At 36.9% G+C, this 24,580-nt stretch overlaps 1 protein-coding gene across 12 annotated transcripts in view; it reads left to right on the top strand.

Annotated features, from left to right (window-relative positions):
* CYRIB (CYFIP related Rac1 interactor B) overlaps positions 1 to 24,580 on the top strand; it is a 147,436-nt gene that overhangs the window by 102,421 nt on the left and 20,435 nt on the right. For 7 of the 12 annotated variants that reach the window (XM_060611330.3, XM_060611325.3, XM_060611322.2 and 4 more), the window contains 2 exons: positions 13,829 to 13,911; positions 20,605 to 20,726. In XM_060611330.3, coding sequence (XP_060467313.1) covers positions 13,839 to 13,911; positions 20,605 to 20,726 — 195 coding nt within the window. In that variant the 5' untranslated portion in view covers positions 13,829 to 13,838. Of the gene's footprint in view, positions 1 to 12,822; positions 12,906 to 13,828; positions 13,912 to 20,604; positions 20,727 to 24,580 lie in introns of those variants that run through there. The other 5 variants (XM_060611323.2, XM_060611331.2, XM_060611336.2 and 2 more) reach the window with 3 other exon arrangements.

The following is a 24,580-nucleotide window of genomic DNA, read 5'->3' as shown; positions in this document are numbered from 1 at the left end:
GGCTCTGAGCTGTCAGCACAGAGCCCGACGCAGGGCTCGAACTCACGAGCTGTGAGATCATGACCTGAGCCGAAGTCGGACGCTCAACTGACTGAGCCACCCAGGCGCCCCTGGGAGCACCTTTGAATGAGTCATGTATGTTCTTTGAGCATTAGTGACTTTACATTAAAACATTTTTTAAATTATTGATCCATACAAAAGAATACCTTTATTTGTAAATGTGGAAGCCTAACAGACTCCCCTGAATCCACCAGTAATTGAAGAACTGAAATGTTACCCACACCTTTGAAGTTGCCTGGTCCTATGGGCTTGTTTCTCCCCAGAGATAACAAGTATTTAAAATTTCATGTTTATCATTCTCTCGAATTTTAAATATATATTTTACCTTACATGTGTATATAATTTTTCGTGGATTTCAAAATAGTGGTACACTTTAAGAAAGTGAGTTGACGATACTGTTTTTTGTCTGAGGACCATATTTTTTCAAGAAAAACCTTCATAATAAATCCTTGTCGGTAATTTTGAGTTTCAGTGTTTTTGTTTTTTGTTTTTTCGTATTCCCATCACCATTCTGTAAATTTCTTAAACTACTTGGAACTTTGTATCAGTCCTCTCATACCCTGTCTGTACCTGAGGCAAGACATTGTAGCAGGAAGCATTTCTTTTCAGTCTACACCTCAGGCAGTAATTTGCATTGGTGGTTTAATTGTTAATGGCTGGAAGCATGGAAGAGTACTATTACTAGTAATCTCTGAATCAAGCTCAAAGATGCCGTGACAATCTGGTGTAATGTTAATTTATCATGGTTCACTTCCATTTAGGGAGCAGTGTTGGTCTCCTGATTTATTGTGTTTATTGCGTATAGCCAGTCATACTAGTGAATGTTTTATTTAAAATAGTGTAAATGAGAGTTTTCGTTTTAAAATAATACTAAATCTAAGTGTATCCACTAGATGTCAGCATTAGGAAAGATGCAGTGTAACATATGTAGAGTCCTAGCCAGAGCAATGGGAGAGATTTCAGTCTAACAAGTACTGTGTGAAGTCATGTATTTTGTGAAAGTGTCAAGACTAGAAATCAGTTGTCCCAATTTCAGTTCAGTTGTACATTTATGTTACGTTTCTTTAAGGGAAGTAACTTCTCTCCATGTAATTACTAGACTAATGTATTGCTCTTGACGTGTGCTAGGGATTTATGGTGAGATTTTAGTACTTCTCTGGTGGTATTATGGCTGGGCACCTAGTAATACCTGAATCCTGCTTCTCCTCCTTTACATTTTACAAAGGAAGGAGAGTCAAAGGATCACTTTATTAATAGCTACACACTAGTACCTGATGATGATAGATTAGATATTGTTGGTAAAGGTAAGGACTAAGCTCCTCTCTACAACTTCCTCTGTACCAGTCAGATTTCAACCAGGATAGCAGAAACCGTGCTAGGTATTTTTAAAAGGGATTTAACGTAAGGACTTATTTACACAAATGTTGGAAGCCTGAGCAAAAAGAGGATGCTGAGGTGTGCATGTTTTTACTCACAACACTGCTGACATTAATTCTGAACTGTCTTCCAAAACCACTTCTGATACCAAATGTGCGGGGCTTTTTCCCCCCATGCCAGCCAATTCTCCCAACTCCCCAGACACCAACTGGGTGTCCTACAGTTCATTTTGATTCTGACTCGATGTAGAGTTGGTGTACAGACTTCTCAGGGTAAGGGCTTCATCCTACAAGACTCCGTTCCACTCCAGATGCCATTCACAAGTCTTCAGTCTCCTTTACTTCTGACCGTCCAGCTGTGAAAGGTGGTAGGGGTTCCCATGACTCCTTCCTCAGTTTGAGAATTTGCTATAATGGCGCACAGAACGCAGAAAAACACTTTACTTATACTAGTACCAGTTTATTATAAAGGACTTTATAAAGGGAACAAATGAACAGCCAGGCGAAGAGGTACATAGGATGAGGTCTGGAAGTGCCCTGAACATGGGGGCTTCTGTCCCCGTGCAGTTGGAGTATGTTTCCTTCCCGTGTGGATGCGTTTACTAGCTTGGAACTTCCTCAGACTCCATGATTTAGGGGTTTTAATGGAGGTCCCATTATGTAGGCATGACTGATTATAAATCATTGGCCATTGGTGATCAATCCAATCTCCAGTCCCTCTCCCCTCACCAGAGGTCAGGAGATAAGGCTGAAACCTGAGTATACCTTGTCTTTCTGGCATCCAGCCCTAGTCTTAAAGCTGTCTGGGGGACTCATTAAAATAAGAGATGCTTCTGTCACTCCCGAAGTTCCAAGGGATTTAGGAGCTCTAGGTTAGGCATGGGGGAGGGGGCGGTAAAGACCAAATATGTATTAAGTTACATGAGGTAACTAAGATATTAATGGTACATGAGGTACTAAGATATTAATGGTAGAGCCATATGGAGCTTTTGATGACAGGAAATGCTGACAGAACTTGAGAAACAAAAGAGAAACCTTCTTTTTTTAGTTTTATTTAAGTAATCTACCCAACGTGGGGCTTGAACACAGGACCCTGAGATCAAGAGTCGCATGCTCTTCTGATTGAGCTAGCCAGGTGCCCCAAAAGAAGGACCTTCTTTCTTCCCACCTTCCAATTTCCTTATAGCTGATGGGGCCCAGTGAGAAGCCAGGTAACAAAGTAGTCTAAGAAATACAGTCTTCAGCTTCTTAGTCGTAACATTAAAAGCAGATTATAGAAGGATGGGCTTGGGGGTGAGAGTAAATTAACTGTCACAGTCAACCTTTTTGACTACACAGTATTCATATGTCTTTGCTGATTTAAGTACAGGGCCACCGTTTTCATGCTTTCACAATTTGAGTTCTTGGATTGCTCATGCTCAGATGGTCTTAGGAATACAAGTGATAGGGAAAAACCCTGTGAATACAGAGTCCCAGAGGGACTGCTCAGTCTACATATTTTATCAAGTGTGGTAGAACCAGGAGTGGGAGAGGGCTGAAGTCCTGGGAGCTTAGGTTCTGCTTAAACATGTTTACCACGTAAAGATCAGAACACAACAGGGACAAGAGAAAAAGGGAAGTCTTGGCTTTGCCATTTATCGAACAAATATCTGTTGCTCAGACATCATCATTGTGCTAGAACAATGAACGAACCTGTTTAGCAGCTTGTCTTGTTGGAGAGAAGGGGGGAAAGAAAGAAATCGGGAGACAAAGGTCCGAGACGGTTCCGGTGTGATGTGCATTTGTAGTGCAGTCAGTAGAGCAGATAGTATAATGTCAGGATAATTATTATAGATGCTTTATCGTTAGGTTCGTTTGAGTTGTTTTTTCTCTCCATTTTGATGGCACTCAGCTAACCATTGGTTTCCCACCAGTACAATCAACCGCTGTGTTCCTAATGTGAGTTGCAGCCGTGTTAGAAGCTAAGAAGGAATTGTGATTATAACTCCTTTAAATTATTGTGTACCTAACTGATCCTTCAAATAAAGAAATGCCACTGGATCTCACCTGTTTACAGTTCTTAAATTAATTCAGTAGGTGTTTATTGGATATTTACTCTGTGCTGTGTTGAAGATTTACTTTGTATGCTTTTATTGTAGATGCACTAAATACATGTTTGGCCAATAAGGTTCAGCGAAAGCCAAAGCCAAAAATCATCATAAAACACACATCTGGCATATATTAATCAAAAATTTATCAAAATGTTAATTATTACGATGTTAACTAATTTTAACAGAGTTTTAAAGTTTGACATACTGAAAATATTTTGTTCTTCTACTGTTGTCAACTGCTAGATTACTCCTGGAGTCACTACTGTTCGTTTGCAATATTAAATCAACATTTGCTTTCAAATGGTGATGTCGTTTCATAGAAGGAGTTGTGCAAGCAAGACTTGGTGCAGTATTTGAAGGGGATGGTGCCTGCATATTTTTAGAAGCAGATGTGCAAAGTGAGATTGTTGATACCATTTGAAATTTTTTGAAGTCTGCTATTTTAGCTTGTACTTGCTGCTTTATGCAATCACTTGAGAAATGTTTGTCATTAAACCTTAGATCCAGAAATCTGGCATCGGAGTTTGGTAACTGACTTGCAGGATAGCAAAACTGTGAATTTCTACCTGCCTTTCAACTTTGCATTCACCTAATTGTAACGTTTTCTATTTAGTGGATTGATTAGAAGGATCATTCCAGCATATGTCCTATATTTTTGTAATTAGTAGTTAGTAATTACTCTCCTATTTTGTAATTACTCTGTAAGAGCCTGACAATTTAGTTATTGTTTAAACGGGTTCCAGCAGGTGAATTACTTTATCTGAAAGAACCATTGCTTATTAGTAATTTTGTTTCTGTTGGCAGTGTTATTCAGAGTGCAATATTAATTTTTTTCTAATGTTAGATTTTTTTTTAACATAAACTTAGGTGCTTGATTGAGTGTATGACAAAACAACTCCCCAGTCTCCTGTATATCTGGTGGTTTGTTTTTGGAGAATTATGAAAATGATTTACTATATTTTTGCTTATGCAAAATATATTTTGTTATATGGTGTTATAATTAGTTTCTGAACACACAGCTGAAGAGCGTGAACAAAGCTCAAGTTTGGGATTCCTTAGCTACTCTTGGCCTCCATTCATCATATGTGTGCCATTGTCAGTGAAAATTTGACCATATTTTTCATTACTGATTTTCCATTCTGTTAATATTTCTTTAAATTCGTGGTACATGTTTTATGAGAACCAGAAATTTCTTGGCAAAGCCGAAGTGTGGCTGAATTCCACATTAACCCACTATCTTGTCAATTTTAAAGGCTTCCCGTTGTTTCTACAGATCTAAATGTCTTGATGATACAGAGAAATAGCATATGTAATATTAAATAATGTTTTTATGCACAACAGAATATAATTCAGCACCATTTTATAGTACTGTATTTTCTCGAAGACCTTTTTGCCTAGGATTCAGAGCTTGGGTAAATACAAGAAGTTCTTCGTCTTCAACACTAGAAGTGGTTGGCAGTTTATAGTTACTGTTTCATAAGTTTTTCCCCATTCACACACTTTTAGTCACTGTAAATTGGAAGATATGGAATTCTTTTAAAGCATTCTTATAAAATCTGTTGTGCAGTTTTTTTTAGAGAGAACAAAGTATGTTTTTCAGTATCTCCTTTTTCTCTACTTTATCATATTTCTTTGTGTTCTTTATTCACTTATCTGTGTTGACGATGAAAATGGATGTTGGGCTGATATTGGAGTTTGTCCTCCTTGTAAAATTTTGACAGAGCAGGATTGACACTCTTGTTTTTAATTCTTTCTCAGATTTGAAGAATTCCCAAGTAGGACTTTTGGGGGAAGACTTAATGGTTTAAAAAGGAAACTAAATACTTAAACCCACATTTTCCAAGCTTTTTTTTTTTTTTTTCCTTTTCCTTTAATGTTACGAATGCTCCTCAATTTTCCAAAGATGAGAACTATGATATAGGCTGGTCTCCATTTTTACTTTGGAGCCATATTTATGGTTCTGGAAGGATATTATGTTTATGCTTTGTTATTTGGGCATACTGTAGACTTTCTGGATACTCCTGTATACTCCTACCACTTTATTTCTCTGATATTTAACGTTTCAAAAATTCTTATTAGTTGCACAGAAGCCTACTGGCTTTTACTGAGAGAGTGAGAGACAGACTTCATTGATCTGACTAGGAAAACATGTGCTCTTTCTAAATTCCCAGGCCTTTTCTTTTCTTGTCAGTTTTCAGTTGTATTTATTTTGCTTTTTCCTCTCCCCTTCTTGGAACACTTCTGAAACTTCACAGATTTTTAGTTTTCTGTGTTTTTGCAGTCATTCATTCATTCATCAAATGTCTATACTACCTACAACATCCCCGAGCGTTGTTCCAGGTGCTGGGGGTAGAGTGGTGTATACAACAGATCCCCTGCCTTCTTAAAAGTGCACCTTGCAGTGCAGGCAGCAAGTAGATAAAGGTAGAAATACGTGATAGACGTATGGTTGGTGATAAACACGGGTTTGGGAAGAGGAAGCCATATTACAGATGGGCTAGTCAAGGAAGGCCTCTCTGAGGTGGTCTAATTAAGCAGTGACCTCAGTGAAGTATGGTAGTTTGTCGCTTGAAGGTCCGTGGACAGAACGTTCCAGCTAGGGAAAAAGGTACAGAGCCTCCAAAGGAGAGAAATCTTCTTGCGTTAGAGAAACGGCAACAGGCTGTTGTGAAGAACAATGGGAGGTGAGGCCAGAGGACGTCAGACAGATCATGTAGGGTTTTGTAGGGCCTCGTAAGAAGTTTGGATTTTATTCTGAGTGTGTCAGTAAGCCATTGCATGTTTTTGAGCAGAGAAGGTATGTGGTTGATTTATATTTTTAAGAGATTGCTTTGCCTCTTGTAACAAAAACAGATCGTAATAGGACGCAAAAGTAGAAGCAGGCTGTTGAAGTAATCCTGACAAGAGGTGATGGTGGCAAGAAGGCTAGAATAGCAGCGAACGAGGTAAGATGGGGTGTCTTTTAAACTGATGAGAAAAGTGTACTGAGGAGGAGGAGGAGGGAGAGTCAGTTATGTCAGGCGGTGCTGACAGAGGAAGTAAGGTGAGGTCTTGAGAATTGACTATTGGGATGAGTAACATGCGGTTCATTTGATGGCCTTGCCAGAACAGTTTTGTTGGTGTATGGTTGGGCAGAAGCCAGGTTGGAGAGAGGGGGCTTAACAGAGATGGAGAGAGATACAAGATGATGAGTGCAAGCCACTCTCTTGAGGAATTCTGTTGCAAAAAGAAGCAAGGGGTAGGGTGGGAACTGGTGAGGGAAGCACAGTCAAGGTAAGTTTTTGTTTTGTTTAAGATAGAAGTAACTACCGATGCCAAAGGGAGAGGGATGGAAAAAGAAAAGCCATAAAGTACGAAAGAAACTCAGGAAAAATGGGTTGTTCTAAATGTTAGACGAAGAAAGTATTTCAGGAAGACGTGTGACAGACTGGGTCAAAGGCTATTAAGAGATCTAGTAAGTTGAAGTGTGAGAATTGCCCTTTGGATTTAGCCGGATGCAGGTTTCTGTGACCTTGACAGGGACCAGCTTCTTTGTATTGGTGGGAATAAAAGCCAGATTGGAATGAGCTGAAAGAGTGGGAGGTAAAAAGTAGAAGGCAATAACTATAGGTAGCTTACATGGCAAGTTCTTGCTGTAACGACAGGCAAGGGTGCACCTGGGTGGCTCAGTCAGTAAAGCATCCAACTCTTGATTTCGGCTCAGGTCATGATCTCATAGTTCATGAGTTCAAGCCCCGTCGGGCTCTACACTGACGGTGCGGAGCCTGTGTGGGAATGAATCTCTCTCTCCCTGTCTCCAGGCCCTCCCCTGCTTGCTCTCACTCAAAAAATAAATAAGCAAACTTAAAAATAAATGAATAAAAAAAGGAGGACAGGCAAGATGATGTAGAGGAGACATGAAGCCTTGTAGAACCAGGTTGTGTCTCAGGAACAGGTGCGGAGGGTAGACTGGTTATTGATGAAGAAAGGGTGGTAGAAAGAACAGTAGATGATTTTCTTTCTTTTTTCCGTAAACAATGTAGTGAGGTCATGTCTTGCATGTGAGGACAGAGGATAGATTGTTAGAGGTTTGAGATGAAAAATAAAGCCTTGTGGAACGGTCACCTGGTCAAGTGGGAGAGTAGGTTGATTGGAGATGCATAGTAGGATTATGGGGCGGAACTGAGGCTGTGCTTCATGTTAGTGGCCATACGTTTAAAGTAGAGGTTCTTCACTGGGGCAATTCTGCCCCCAGGAGGTATTTGGCAACATCTGGAGGTATTGTTGGTTATTACAACCGGGTGCTGGGGTGATACCAGTTATCTAGTGCGTAGAGGCCTTCAATGCTGCTCCACATCCTACAGTGCCCAGGACAGCCCCACGGCAAAGAATTCTGTGGTTTAAATGTTAACAATGCCAAATTGAAGAAATCCTCATTTATAGGCATGCTAAGCAGTACATTTGTGAGCTTTTCTTTTTTCTCATCCCTCACCCAGGTATACGAAGTTTATAAAGTGGACGTGAAGGAGACTGACACTAAGCGAATAGAGTAATTCAGATTGTGTTCAGTATGCAGAAGGAAGAAGTTAGGTGATGTGATAGAAGGTAATGAGATGTAGTGGTAAACTTCTATGCAAAAAGATGGCAGACAAAAACTAGTCCGAAGAGGGGAATTTGAGGGGCCTGAAGAATGGAAAAAAAAAAAAAAAAAAAAAAAAAAGCCAGCCATGGGAAAATCTTTGCAACTAGCATTCTAGGCAGAAGAGAGCATTTTAAAGCCCCCCTGAGCTCAAAAGGGTAAATGAAGCAACAACATCTCTTAGGAATTTTGTAGAAAGGGAGGCGATAGTGTATTAACATACAGTTGTGTTTCTGTTGGCTTCTCTAATTAAAGAAACTTCTTTTCAAATGTTTTACGGGAAAATGATCTAATGTATTTATTAAGTGCCTTTCATGAGCTCAAAAATACATTACACAGACTTTAGGCCCAGAAGAGCAAGTTCCTTTCCAGATAATTCACGAACTTTGAAGCAGACCTGTAACATAAAGGCTCCTAGTCGCAGAATTTTACCAGAAATACTGTGAACACTTGAAGTAACCTGGATCTGGCTGGATCTGGTGTCTGTGTGTTAAATTTCTTTTTAGCTTTTTATTAAATGCTTATAATATTTAGTTTAATCCAGGGATTACGATACAAGTAATTTGAGAGAGAATCTTTAGATTTTTCCTTCTAAATTCAGATGTTGTAAGATTTACAGTTTATTATTTTAAATTATAATATTCATTAATTACTTTGAAATTGTGCTTCTGAAGTATATCAAATGTTTTGGCCCAAGTTTTATATAATCTGAAAAATCTTTTATATCTTTTAGTATCTCTTTGTCACATTCATTTGTTAATCTGAAACTTAGAAATGTTATTAGAACTTTTTTAGATGTAAATGATGGAAACCCACCTCAACTAAACAGGTAAAAAAGGAAATTGATTGAAAGAACTTAGGATATCGTAAAACCAGAGGAAAATCCAGCAGCTAAACTGAGGGAAATGGCAGCTAGAATTCAGGGACAAGTAGAGATAGAAATCAATGACTTGAGGACCTTGGGACACTTTTCTCTAGTGCATGCTGGCTTTATCCTTTTGTGACAGACTGGCTTCCTGTGTGGCAGGAAATAGGGCTGCCACACACGTTCCATGGGTTCTGCAGCAGAGAGATTGCCAAGCATAGTCACTGAATGTTTTTGCTTCTGTTAACCCATTTAATGATTTTAGGAACCTTCTGCAGTGGACATTCATACTATGCACAGTTTGCAGATGAGGCACGGAGAAATTAGGAAACTTGACTACAGTTGCAAAGCTTGGAAGGCAGTGGCAGAGCTGGAGTTTGGACCCACGCCATCTGGTGCCTACCAGAGCTGACAGGTTGACAGTTAGCTACCTTCTCATATTTGCTGCAGTCAGAGGATGATGGGGACTTTTTGTTGTGTTTTTGCCTAAAGAGTTAAACTATGCCAGACAGGGATATGGTTTTAATTTGTTTATCATTATTAAAAAGATATGACAACTGATAGTGTTATAGTGAACTGTTTTCAGATCTTTGAAAAATTCTGTGAGTTTTAAAAGAAGTTATTTATTTTGGGATGTTTGGGTGGCTCAGCTGGTTGAGTGTCTGACTTCAGCTCAGGTCATGATCTCACAGTTCGTGAGTTTGAGCCCTGCATCAGGCTCTGTGCTGACAGCTCAGCAGAGACTGGAGCCTGGTTCGGATTCTCTGTCTCCCTCTCCGCCCCTCATCTACTCATGCTCTGTCTCCCTTATTTAACGTTTAAATAAACGTTAAAAAATTTTTCTTTTAAAAATTATTTATTTAAGTACTCTGTACACCCAACACAGGGCTTGAACTCATCACCCCAGGATCAAGAGTCGCATGCTCCTCCAGTTGAGCCAGGCTGGCTCCCCAAATTCCATGAGTTTTTGTTCAAAGAGACACATACAATGTGCTTTGGGTACCAGATCTACCCTGAGTGTTGTATGGTAAGGAGACTTTCTGCCTTGGACCACAGTTGTACCACATCAGTGGTTCTCAACCAGGGATGATTCTTCTTGGGGACATTTGGCAATCTCTTGAGTCATTTTTGGTTGTCACAACTAGTGTGTTGGGTTACTGGTGGCCTCTAGTACAAATAGGCCCAGGATGTTGCTAAACGTCCTGTAGTATGAGACAGACCCTTCTCCGCAAAAGAATTATTCATCCCCAAATGTTAATAGTGCTGGGGTTGAGAAACCTGTACCAGATACGCTGGGCCATTTTCAAACTAAGTGTCTGTGTTTGGGATGGAAAGGTAAGAAATTCTAGATTTTTGAGTACTTGTGGAGAATGAATAGGTCAGGACCAAGTACGATGCACTTTGAGCAGTTTAGGGTCACATTAGGCTAGGGTGCCTTGAAAGAAGGACCAAATAGTGGAAGAAGTTTACAGAGGGAGATGTGGGAAAACGGAGCAGACAAACTTGGCCAATTTTGATTATTTTCCTTGAGGATCGACTATGCATACAAGTAAAAAGGTAAGGAAACCTAATCTCCCTTCCTCCCTGTACCTGATGATGATCTCATAGGATATTTCTTGGCAAAAATGGACTAAACTTGGGCTTTGTTATTTACTCTGATTTATTACATTGAAATTCATTAATAACTTGACTCTGGTTTGTATTAAAGAAGTAGAGCTCTTATTTTTTGAGAGTTAGTTTGTGATTTTCAGGTTACAGTGACAACAACAGCCAGCATTTATTGGGCATTTTGTGTGCCAGACACTGTGCTAACAAGTCAGTGGTTAATCTCATTGAGTTCTCATAACCCTTTAAAATAGTTACTCTGATTTGTATATTTTACTGTTGAAGAAAATGAGTCCCAGAAAGATTAATTAGCATCCTCAAGGTCAGGCAGCTTGTCAGCTGGAGTTGGAATTCTGGTTTCATTCCATAGAGTACACTCTTAACCACCAGACGGCGTGATGCCTTTTTCCTCTTAGAGACATTACACTTCTTTCTTATGCTTATTTCCCATCTGTAGTTGAAGTTTTGATACCATTAGGTAATTCTTTGTATATCTGCTCTTAGTTCTTGGTAGGGAATTTATATATGTTTGGAAACAAATATTCCATAAATTTAAGCTGTGAGATACACTATTTCCAAATGGTTTCAAAGGAAAAAAGTAACTCTTGAGTAAATTTGGTAACCAGTGTGAGATCTTATTTAGATGTGATGATTTTGGAAAAATGCTTGTACTTTCCGTGTATAAAAGCTTAGAATTAAACTTTTTTACAGTGTATAAGGTATTTAAGATGAACTGTTTCCTCTTAGCTTTAACCTCAGTTTATCCATCTGTGTAAGACATTGTACAAAATCTTTCCAATGAAATTCTGTGTAATAAGGATTTTAATATCAAAAATAAGATAGATTCTGACCTCTCCCATTGGAGGAATATTGTTTTAAAAGAGAGAGGACTTTTCAGTATTTATCATATTTATGAATACATTTTAACATTTGTGAATTTAACACTTGTGAATACATTTTAACATTTTCTAAGAAGTGTGTGTGTGTCCCTGTGCCACACTTTGACCTTTAAAGCAAGTAACTGTTACGCATATGCTGTTGCTTCCTCTTTGGGAAGCTTAAAGTTAGGTACCCCTGCCATTGCCCAGGGAGTAGTAGGTGGAGGAAGAGGGGAATGGACCACACAGGTGGCTGAAAGTCCTAACTCTTTTCAAATTTTTTTATAATGGGGGTGAATAATAAGATGTCTTCTTTCATTGATTAAATGTTGATTAATTACAATCAATGTTGATTCATTGATTAATTGTTACTTTTATGTTTTCATTTCATTCATACTTGCCAACAGTTAATATTTGGAGAAAACATATTGAAACTTGGAGAGGGGAGGATGTGGGGTGCCTGTGATCTCATAGTCTGCCTTCCCTAGAGTTACTGCAACTTCAAGGTTTCAACTTGGTTTCCTGGATGTTCCTGACACCTCCTTCCACCTTCATCCTCCCTGAGTCATGGCAAATTTTGGTACAAGATTTATGCCAATGCCTTATTTTTACTGTTCATCCTCTGCAAACTTACTAAGTTGTGATGATGTTTGCTGGCTCCATTTTGCTTGTTTGCTGTGTTAACTTCCAAGTGACATACTTCATATGGTTGTATATAGTTGATACTGTTGAATTATCAGCCTGTGAGTGAAACAGTGAAAAGTCTGATTAACCTTAGGAGTATAGAAGATGTAAGAAATACTGGTTTATGTGTGGTAAAAATTTTTAAATGGGTCATCAATTGATAACTTCCTTTAGTCTTTAATGGTTAAATGTGGTTTGAATGCCATCTTCCTAGTATTCTCATTAGGGTTTAATTTTGCAAGAAGGAAACTATCCTTATTATTTAAAAATAATGGTCTCAGTCTTTACTTATTTGAGAGATCTATTTTTGATGTTAATTTAAATTGAGAATGTATGCCTCAAACATTTTAAAGGAGTAACACTAGCATAGATATTAATCAAATGTAAATATTGCAAGTAATATGTAAAAAAATCTACTCTTTTTTCCAATCTTGCTTTATGTCACTTTTTTGATATGTGGAAAAGAGGGACAAGAGTTACAAACTCAGAGCCAAATGTGCTTTTGTTGTTCCAAATTTTCAATGCCAGAAGTATATAAACCTGCACCTGTTGGTAATTATGAGCAAGCCAGCCTTTGCCGAATCCCAGGCCTCTGCTTAAAATTTTTTTTACTGGAACTAAATGATGTTGCCATTTTTATTTTTAGGTTTGCTGGCATGGGTAATCTCATTAAGGTGCTAACCAGGGACATAGACCACAATGCAGCACATTTTTTCTTGGACTTTGAAAGTAAGTCTCTTTAGCCCTTCACAGCTGGTGCATAATGGTAAAGGTGAAAGATGAACTATATTCACACCGCAGTGAAGGCTGGCCCGAATATTTGTTAATAAGATATGGGGATCAAACAAAGTTTGCATGATTTTTTTCTCAGTCGTAGGCAAACATCACCATCATATGTATAATTCTTTAGTTTTTCATTTGCTAAAATCATGTTGAGTCTGTAGCCAGTGCTGTCCTTTCATTAGTCCATGAAGCAAGCAGCCTTATGATGAACATTCTAATAGTATGCCTTGGTGACTACGCCCAGCAACGTTTGCTCAGAATCCTCTGATAATTTTATAAAAAACCAGAATCGTGCTGCATATCCAGAATCAATACTTTAAACAACTTCCACAAATTTATAAATAATCCAAATTTGGTTAGAAATATATGCATTATTTAATGGCATGCAGGAAGTAAGTTGAATATTCTGTGTTAAGATGAAATGCAAAGGTGAGCTGTGGCCAAAACACTTAATATTTGGCTTTGAAATAAATTGTTGTTTCAGTGCAATATTAAACAAGATTATGTGTGAATGATTCTTGATAAGAAATTTCTTTTTCAGAATACTAGCACTATTGGAATACTTAAAGAATTTTTCATTATAAGGCCATTAATGAAACTTGTCTTGGGAGAATTTTGAGAAGAAGTAGAGCAACAGTCGTGCCATTGTGTGCAGGAAAACCACATTTCACCTCTAGGTCCTACATACCAACACCTTGAGAACCCGGTTTGCTGTTTGCCAGAGCACAGTCTGGGCAACCCTGAAGGACGAATTCATGGCCTAATGAACATTTTCCCTGTTACTTTTTTTTTTTTTTTTTTTTTAATAAATTTCAGATGTTCTTTTTTATAAAGGGATATTTTCTCTTTTCTCATTCTTGTCTTGACAGGTACCTTAACATGGGGAATCTTCTTAAAGTTTTGACATGCACAGACCTTGAGCAGGGGCCAAATTTTTTCCTTGATTTTGAAAGTGAGAAGATGATTTTCTATCTATTTCTCTTTGCCTGCCGTAGACTGCGTCTGTCCTGCACTAAACGAATGTTTCCACTTTGCCATCTTTTTAACTGCTTTGCATGACTGAGCTATGAATTGTTTGAGTAAAATTTCTGGTGCCTTCTAGAACTGGAAATCATATTTTATAGATTGCATTGTAGTAAAATGTTTTCACTTGAAGTTTTGTGAGAGAGTCCTATCTCCTGGTTGGACATTATTTTATAATTGGAGATCTCTACTGAAAACATTTGAGATACTCCGATGAAAACATTTGTATGAAAAAATTGTGGTGGAAAGGACAAATGCTACTTTGAGATTTGTTAATAGAAGCCATATTTGGGGAAAAATTTGTTGCAGCTGAGAAAAATTGACTAGGTTTTAATCATTCTATGTATCTATTGAAGTATTTTAAATACAAATCTGTTCATGAAGGCCATTCAAAGCTCAGTAATTTGGGCATAATATTAAAAGGTAAGTGTGAACCTTAATTATTTAATCTTTACAGATAATTTGAAAAGTTAAACTCATTATATGTATTTATTTCAGGAATTCATTTTTGTTCTAACTCTAAATAAAAAGAAAAATAATGGGTTCACAGACCTTTAAGTAATTTGCCTTCTGTTTGTTTTATGTTGCATGACCTATTGTAATATGGTCTAAGAGTGGCAGGTAAGTGTCATTGACCCCTGTGCATGTTGGAAAGCTTTTGCTTTTTGGCTGTCTGTATCGCTTTAGCTTATCTGGTTGTCTAATTGAGAACAATGATATCAAATTGGTTGTTTCAGTGTGAATGTTGCTGTTTTAACTTACGTTATTAGAAAATTGTTAGGAAAGGGTGAAGAGATAGAAGGTTATAAGTCGTGTGATCCCGGGCATTTTCATCTGAAATTAAAACATTTGAACAGATTTTTAAATACTTAAAATTTAAGACCTTTTCTGGTTTTAAAAACAAATCCCTTAAAATCTATCCCCAGAGAGTCATTGCATTCTCCATCAACTTCACTTTAGTTTATGTGCTACTACACAGTTCATTCTACTTTGTGAATCATTTAAATATTTTTTCTTTAAACCAGGACAGTTGGTAGGAACACATCAGTTTGCAGCTTACCTCCATTTCATGGAATAATTTGTGGTCTCTGATATGTTCTTTTACTTTTATTACATTCCTGTAGATGTTCTGTTACAGTTTGGGTCCTGCGTACAGGCTAGCAAAGAATAATGTCAATATCAGGACCATATTAAATTGTTGGGTTTTTAGGGGAAGATGTTATTAAATGAAGGTTAGTTTTCTTGACCCTTCTCAACAATTTAACAATGCCGATTTAAGTGCATGTTCAGCATGAATTTTAATCAGCTTGGGGATGTTAAGCAGATTGCTGACTTGAAGATTCTTCTTTCAGACGAGGCGACTTACATTAGAGCTGTATTTTAGTTTATCTGCATCTGTTTCAAACTGGTCTTGTGTATTTTTCTGCTATTCTGTCTCCTTTTTATTCTGTCTCGAATTCCTTACATTTGCAGAATCTTGGCTTTGATATGGTCAAGATCTTGTTCAAGACTTGGCACTTGATCTTTTTATAAACCTAGCATCATGTTTTGGTCAAGTGAGAAGCATGAATTTTAAATATTTTAAAGATGAGTAGTATTGTAAATATTATTTGGTCTTGGTTTTCTAGTCTTTGGGGGTTTGGACCATTATCCTTAAAATTTAATAGCTAATTTAGTAGCAGGAGAACGTTAAAATTGCTAACACCACCAGGGGGAAAATAAGCAATAACGAAGAACTATGGGTAAAGTGTTAACTTGTTAAAGGCAGATGTAAAGTAAAAGGTGATATTTGTTGCCTTTATCAGCCAGTGTAGAACTTTTCGTTTGACACTTACTGGTATTCTGTATTTGAGGCCAGAGTTTGCCTGTTGTTACTTCTTATCTAGATTTTTAAATATGTTTTCTTTTGATTCCAACATTAGAGTTCTCTTAGTCAATTTTATCTTTCATCTATTTGCGTATTTTCTTCTTTTTGGAAATATGCATTTGTAAAAATTGATCTTATCATTAGACTATTTTAGGGACTTTTTAGCCCATCACATGGGTCCTCTCTTCAACGGTTGTAGGCCAGACTAAGAATTGTCAACACAATTGACTTGCCAGTTCCTGGCGATTACTGAGAATAAAGCCACGTTCTTTTATTAAGTAGAATATTTGGTGTTACATTGTTCCAGGTTGAACGATAATGTTCAGGTTACGAGAGTAATTTGACTTTATTATTATACTGTTCCATCATTCCATCACTCAGAATGATGGAATAGTATAATAATAAATCTATTTACAGCGAGTAATAAATCTAGATTTACAGTGAGTAAATCTGGCTCACTGCATTTCTATGGTTGGGCAACTTACAGAAATAATTCCATACAGATAGATATACTGATATTTTGTATCAAGTTGTGTACACATTAAGTATTCTTGTGCATATAAAGCATCTGATGGAATCCTGTAGTTTACAAAATGAAGATGTCTGTAAGTCATTACTCCTTTAATTTACATGCATGCAGGTACATGTACGGGTTTCCACTTCAGTTCCACATTTAAGGCTTGCCCCCTGTGTGCCAGCCAGTAGATGTTGGGATGCAGAGATAACTAAGATACAACCCCTGCCTTTGGGGAGTTCTCAGTCTAGTAAGTTAGAAATGCAAACTGATAATTTCATTTACATAATTACATTCAAGGTGTAGATCACAAGGAATTAACCGTACCTAGCAGCGAGTAGTTTGGACATCATGGAAGACTTTCTGATGGTGACCTTTGAGTTGGGTTGTGGGAGGGTGAGTTAGAATGTTTCAGGGCAAGGTAGTGGAAGGACACTGTAGTGAGAAGGAACAGCATCTACAAAGGTCTTAAGGCATGAGGTGACATTTCTGTGTTCAGTGAGACATTGTTATCTACCCTTGAGGTGTACTAGAAAGAGGGCCTTTTTCTGAGATTATACCTGTATGATTTTATTTTAAGAATAATGGTTCAATTAAGATACAAGCCCAGAACTGCCTCATGAATTTTGGCAGCAGTTATGCTAATGGCAGTATATAAAAGAGCATTGAATTGGGGGCTGTGTAGCCTCTTCTGGTTTTTGGAATTTCTTATTTCATCATGACATTAAGAGCTGTTTCTAATGACAGATCTTTAGCCTGAATAACCACTGTATATATTCATTAAATTGTGGTTCTCGGGTGAAGAGGGTCTTTTATTTATTTTTATGTCCCTCTCCAACCTTCACATAATGCTTTATAAATGGTAGAAGTTTAGTATTTGTTACTTAACTCGATTTACTTATTTCCAGGTAGACCAAAATAGAGTAAACAGGTGGTGGCTTATAAATGAGGAATAGAGTCTTACTTTCTCTGATTCTTTGTTAAAGTGCCTTTCCATTTAGTCATACATTTCCTCTAATTCTCGTGTCTTTTGTGTGACTTGTCCCCCGCAATCTTGTAAAACTACTGATATCCACTCTTGTAGTCTAACTTTATTTTCCCATTTTACCTCTTGCACATTTTCAGTTGCTTTTGCCCTGTATTTTGGGATATCTTTATTCTGGCATTTTTTTTAGATTTATTTTTCTAAAATGATGTAGGATTATATTTGTACAGAGGTAAAAATGCATTATAGCTTCCTTTAACTTATGCTGGAGGTGTATTTATATCTCTGTACCTTCTCATTCTTTCACCAAATACGTGTTACAGAAAATCTGCTGGGTACTGAGTTTACCTGCTGTATACAGTGTATGCACTGTGCACTGAGGTCCCTGCCTCGATGAGACTTCTGGAGACAGATGGTAAATATTACCGCATGATTGAGGGCAAGACCAAAGCAGAACGACTCCGTGTCACAGTTGCAATTTTTACGCGATTTGCTTTTTGTTATTTTTCTTCTATAGCTGCTCTTTGCCCCCTTTGTCCCAGAACAGATCGAGTTTCAGCAGTTATTTTCAGTGACTCCTTAATAGGAAAGTGGTACAAAATTGTTGCAATACTTAATTTTACCTGCAAACAATGAGAGCGACTAAAACATGCTTTCCATTCCCTTGAACAGCCTTTTAAAACTTAGCCTGGTGACTGATCACTACTCCTACTCCCAGTAGTTGATACTTTATTTTGTCCTTTTGTTAGCTGGTTAAGTGGTAGATTTTTCTCTAGGTAATACAGTGTTTCATTCTTTGCCATGAAAAATCAAAGTGACAAGTCTTGGTTGCATTATATGATACCATTTTTTGAAAAAAAAGCTTTATTTTTATAGTCTTTCTCCCACCTTTTTGCATGACTTGCTATCAGTAACGTGGTGCTTATTACCTGTCTGCTATTTTGTTTGTCTTCATATCTACAGCAGTCTGCAGCAGCTTTCAAAATTATAAATGTGACTTTCCTGTGATAGTCTAAACAGTGTTTAATCAGTGTGGTGCTGGGTATTTTTTCCACCCTTAGGGGGAACTGGAATCTTCTCCTTTATTTTTAAATTTCTTGGTACTTACTAAACTTTTAATAATTATTAACCACTTCCAAGGTCTACTTAAATCTACTTGATAATGTTTCTTTTGTATGTAAGTCTCAGTGTTACATTTTTCTGTTAACTTCTAGTCACCATACCAAAAATACAGTTCAGTATTTTCAAACTTGACAAATCTCTTTTGATATATAACAGTCAAAATATTGTCCTTTGTCATGAATTCCCACTTCATGAAGTAAAATGATGATCTGTGTCTACTATTGATGTTATGTCTGTGGTTTCACAATTCCATGAAAAAGTATAACACTGCTGTTTTGCATGTAAGAAAAGTATTTTTCCCTATTGCATCTGGTGTAAGTATAAAAGTTGTGAGGTGTGCTTTTTTTTTTTTTTTTTTTTTTTTTTTTTAGTGTGTGTCTGTTACTTTGGAGATTATGGTCTGGCTAAATGTGAAAATTACTTCAGCTAAATGACAAACCCTGATTTTTAAAAAAACCATTTAGCTGCAATATCAGTATTTGCTCCTAGTAATCCCTCTATGACTTTGTACACAGAGTATTTTTAATTTGGCTCCTCTTGTGTAACTATTTTGTCACAGTATTTTTATTAAAAAAGTAGATGATTTTTTAGAGGAGATTTGGAAAATAAGGCAAGATATGAGAACACAAATTCTTAAGTTAGCTTTGCACGTGAATGATACTCTATTATTGTTGCTGTACTTTTTGAGTATGTTGAAGTTAAAATTTGATACTCTGTTGATTTAAAAAAAAAAAAAACTGGTGTATTTTGACTAGTTGGCAGGTTTTAAGAGGTGGAATTGAATTCTGACTTGCCCATGTGCAAAATAAATACGTTACAGTTATTGGGCATGTGGACTCCCTAGTTTTAAGTGTGAACTAAGTTTCTTTAACTTTTCTAAGGAAAGAAAGAAAGACATTGTATATTTGTGGGGAGGTGAAGTGGGTGCAGAGAAGTCTAAGTAGTAGTTTCACAAGTGGTAGACAAAAGGGATTTCTCAGAAATGCTCTCCATTCATACTATCGATTTGGTCTGCCTCCCCTTTCCCCGGAAGAAAAATGTTTGTGTGGAGGAATTCAGCCAGCACAGTTCCTCTCTAAAACATGTTAATCACGGTGTTTATCATTTTCAGTGCTTCATGCCTTAACTGTAGCATTGAACATGGTCTAATTGGAATGATTTATGAGAAACTCAGTTTCACAGATTGCCCATTTTTCTCCAAGCAAAAAAAACCAAAAACAAACAAAAAAAACACACCAAGTATTAAATAAAAAAGATTTATTCCTCCTTAGAGAAACAAATGACCAAGTTATTAAAAACAGGATTTCTGTCACCTCGAGTTTAGCAGAGAGAAATCCAGATTTAGTCATCTATTAGCATATGTTCTGTGGCTGACACCACAGGTGGTGGAAATGCCCATATGTTTGTGTTCCTGATTATGCTTTTTATGACTGTAATTCTCCCTTCATTTTTCTCTCACTCAGCCCCAAGAATGGGGGGAGTTAGCTTTTGATTTCGTATTTCAAAATTTCAATAACAGCTTTGCAGCTGAAAGTGTCTGGTTTTCAGCAGCCTACTCGTTCTGGAGCAATGTCATAAGTTGAACTCCTCTGCACAGGACTCTTGACCTTGTGCTCATCAGCACAGAAGTTCATTGGCACAGAATTTAAAGTGGTCCGTAGAAAAGGAGAGCATCTAACTACTATTCTTTTAAAATAGTTTTTAATTTTTCATATCAAAACTTAGTCATTAAAATGAACTTTGTAGGAAAATAGTTGGGAGTCTTAAGCTGGAGATGAACAAGATATATTAGTAGACCTTGCATTTCTGTTGGAGTAAAGTAAATCATTATTCATGCATTCACAGTCATCGGTAATGATTACGATATATACCAAGCCATGATTTGTAACTTTAAATAATAATGTTTGATGTTTCCTTGCTCCTTTGTGATATTTACAAACTTGAGGCTAATTATTCAAATGTAGAAGTATGAAAAAATTACCAGTCTTTTCTAAGAAGTGTGAAGTTAACATTGAATAAAATGTTAGGCATCTTTAGAAATTGAGATTCTTCATTGTTTAGAGTTATACATGTACTTAAAAAAAAAAAAAAAATCATGTGACTGTAAATTTTTTTGTGCTTTCCTGCTATTTAGATGCCCAGCCTACAGAGTCTGAGAAGGAAATTTATAATCAGGTGAATGTAGTATTAAAAGATGCAGAAGGTATCTTGGAAGATCTGCAGTCATACAGAGGAGCTGGCCATGAAATACGAGAGGTAAAGCATGTTGAGACATTTTCCGATAAACTAAAATTCACTACGTTCCTCTTCTTAATCTCTGTTGTTTTGTATATACTTTCAAATTCTCTATTGCATATTAAGTGTTACATTTAAAGGAAGATCACTTGCATTATTTCAAAAGTGGTTGTATTGATACAAGGGTAAAAAGGAAAACAATGTATAAATACATAATTTCTGTATATTAAAATTTTGTTTATTTTTTGGTTGCTCTTCCACCTGAAATTTACAGTATCCAATGGGGACTATTTATACTTTTCTTTTTGAGAAGAGGAGAGAATGTAGCTTTCTGTGGCCTTTTGTCCTGCCGGTCTGTTTTTTTCCTTCCTCCCATGCTTCTTAGGAGAAAGCTGCTATCATCCTTGTGGTCTGGACTCCCCCAGCTCTGTCTGATGACTTCACACCATGAAGCAAATATTTGGTGTGGTCTCAGCTTGCTTCTCGTGAGCCTCTGAACTTATCTAGGTTTCTATCCATCTATCTCTTACTCCACTTCTTCTGTTTCTCTGAAGAAGCTGTGTCTCTACTTGTTACCAAGATTTATTTCTCTGCCTTTGTTCTGCGTCCTCCTCTTGGAACTTTATTAATTATTCCTTCCTTAATTAGATCTTTTGTGTTTCTGGTTTCTGCTTGACTTCTTCCCATCAGAGTATACACAAAATCAGGTGCCCTGTACCACCCAAAGAAACTCCCTGGCCTCTGGGCCCTTATCTGTATTTCTTGAAGACATAGCTCTGTTTCTTCATTTTTTCCCACCCTTCTGCTTCTGTTATTCTTGGGTATAACCAACAGTGCACAGAGGTTGTCAAGGAGCAGTCTGACGCTGGGTTGACGGTCCACATCCAACTCCATTCGTCTAATGATACTTGGAGTATTAGTGAAGGCAGAATTAAATGCAGGCACCAGGAAACAATTCAAGAAATGTTTCGGGCTAAGGGGCCACAGGTTTTTGGCTTTTGGATGGTTAATATGAGGGAGAAAGGGGGGTTACAAATGATTCCAGGGTTTCTGGTTTAGATTAGCTGTTGGTAATATCATTAGCTGAGGGAAATTACAGATTAACGTGAATTCTGTTTTTTACCTCTCATGCACTGGACTGTTTGTTGCCTGAATGTCTTGCACATGTACACTTTCCTTCCTTCACATCCCAGCAGTTACTTCCCCTTTACTCTGTTGCCCTAGTGCTGTGCACACGTTTCTTTCATGGTAATCATTTCTTTTTGAAAAGACCATTGAAACGTAAAGTTTATGACTCCACTACCACCTCCAGCTTGAGGAGGATAAACCTGGTTTCTTACTAATTTTTGTGTCATCAGCACCTAACACAGTGCTTAGTAAGCAGTTAGTAACTGTTGAAGAAAGAAATACAAAAGCTTAGACTAATCTCGCCAATATCATTAGCTTAAGTGAAACCTTAAGATTTCAATAAGTGAAGGCATGTAACCATTTCTGTGAAATTCAAGTTCTAAACATTTGAACATATTTTGAAAAATCAAACATTTATGAAATGTTCAAATGATTAAACACGATCTTAAATTAACTAATGAGAAATTAATTTCTTCCCTATAGGTCACAACAGTTCACAAGTTGCTCTAAAAATGTTTCTCCTTGTTGATTATTAGTGCTACAGATTATTTTTAATTGTTCAGTATTATATCATTAGATTTCTTAAAAGTTTGTTTTATGATTGAATTCTGATCAGCTGGTTATACTTGTCACCTATGAACAATAAAGAAAAAACATCTCATTTGCTATAGAGATACAGACCATTACCTATTTAATATAGACCATTACCTGTTTTTAAGGTTAAAACCCTTAGGATTTTTTTTTTTTTTTTTTTTTTAAACTTGCCAAGTGAAGGGTTACTCTGCTTCTGTGTGGAAAGGCTCACTACAATGAAAGTTTTTTTCCCCCCAGAGTCTTTATATTGACTTATTGTAATGTATATGTCAACTTAACTGAATGCAGTTGTAATTTTTTGGAAGAGGGTAAAATGATAGAAAAGCTTCTATATAAGCCACTTCAAAGAGAACTTGTGGGGATGTGAAACCAGGAGCCCTAAATGCTGTGACCAAAGGTTGGGGTTCTCCATAAGACATTATAGTCACTCAGTTCAGTGCCGAAGCCACGTTCAGTGCACTTGTGGCATCCCATGATTGGTCAGGTGGGAAAGTAGATAAATGTTGCAAAGTTAAAAAAAAAAAAAGAAGAAAAAAGTTTATATAGAAAAATAACACTTGAAGAATAGTAAAAGAAAAGGGGAGAATAACCAGTAATGGTAAGAAATTCACCTGACCAGGCCTTTTGACTTAGTACAAAGGTACCTTCATTTCATTCCTTGGTAAAGGAAGTAAGGACAGAGAAATAAGTAAATAGATATAAAATATGTAAGCTAGAAAACTCTTAAAAACAGCATTTAAATCTGTAGATTTAGGCTAAGTGTTTAACCATTCAGGCATTTGAAGAAATTTTCACTGAGGAATGCATATTGATGTTTGGGTTTAAGTCTATAAGCAGAATGTATTTCGGAATAATAGAAAAACAATTTAAGAAAGGAAGGTACAAATAAAAGCTGATTGTACCAATATACAAATATACAAAGAACAGATGTAACTAGGTAACTGTCAATATGAAGACTTAAATAAACAACTATTCTACCTATAAAAGAGCACAGTCTATAGAAAAATGTTCACATTTACTGATAATGCATACTGCTCTCAAGCAGTTTTATTGTATATGATGCTAAGTTGTTAAAAGCTCAGTACTGGTTGGTTTACGAAGGAACAGGATTCTTAATGCAAGTGCTATTATAAAATGCCTTTTTGGAGGTCAGTTTGGCAGTGTGTAAAAATAAGAGCTATCAAAATTATTTGTACTCTTGCACCAGATAACTTAGTCTTTCAGATAATATTTTCTGCAACGTGAGTATCTGGTGCAGGAGTATTAAAGTGGAAGGTGAAATGTAAAAACCTATACTGAGGATGTGGAGTTAGATATATCTTTGCTTAAATAGTATTTTATTAAACATGACTGAAACAGAATAAAATTTGATTTAATGTAGACTCTGTTAAATACACAAAGCTCATTCTCCAGGGTAAACCACTATTAGAGAGGGAAATAAGAGCTCTCCGCTAATGTTTTGATATATCTATACCAGTTTTAACAATTCTGAAAATGAGAGTTATAATATCCGCTACATGACAGTCTCACCATTGCCATTGACAAAGTGTCCTTCTCTGTGTTGGGCCGTACTGGGTGCTGTACCAAAAATGTTGCCTAACAGCAGTGAAACCATGTGAAAGGAGAAGGAATCAGAATTACGAGAACCATAACATGTTGTCCTAAAAGAGCAGCCAGTGTCCACTTCTAAATCCAGGCAGGACAGGGTCAGGGGAAGTCTTTAATTTAACTCCCTCAGTTGTGAAAGTGGGTGACGTTTGCCTGTGTGTTTTGATATTATGAGAATGAGTTTAATATTTTGAAAATAATTTTTAGATCCTCGCAAGAAAAGTTAGATAGGCTTCTCAACAGAAGAAAAACAACTTTTAATTTTTATCTGTTTGCTTATTTCTTGAACAATAAAGTTCTACCACTTGATACAAAACATTGCTAAGATGGGGCTCGAGGCTTATAGAACTTCCTCACATATGTGAGAGTAGTATCACAGTCCTTTTGGAATATTCCTATTAACGTGAAATCAGTATTGTTAACGTGTAATGTCAGATTTCCTTCAAATATTTCTAGGTAGTCACATAAATAGGATTCACTTCAGAATCCTGTCGTGTTTGAATATCATTTAAAAACATTTTGTATTTAAAAAATCAAGGGACGCC

This window comes from Panthera onca, chromosome F2, assembly GCF_046562875.1.
Source record: "Panthera onca isolate mPanOnc1 chromosome F2, mPanOnc1 haplotype 2, whole genome shotgun sequence".
Classification (NCBI taxonomy): domain Eukaryota; kingdom Metazoa; phylum Chordata; class Mammalia; order Carnivora; family Felidae; genus Panthera; species Panthera onca.
The sequence above is the reverse complement of the archived record's forward strand: the minus strand, read 5'-3'. Positions and strand labels throughout refer to the sequence as shown.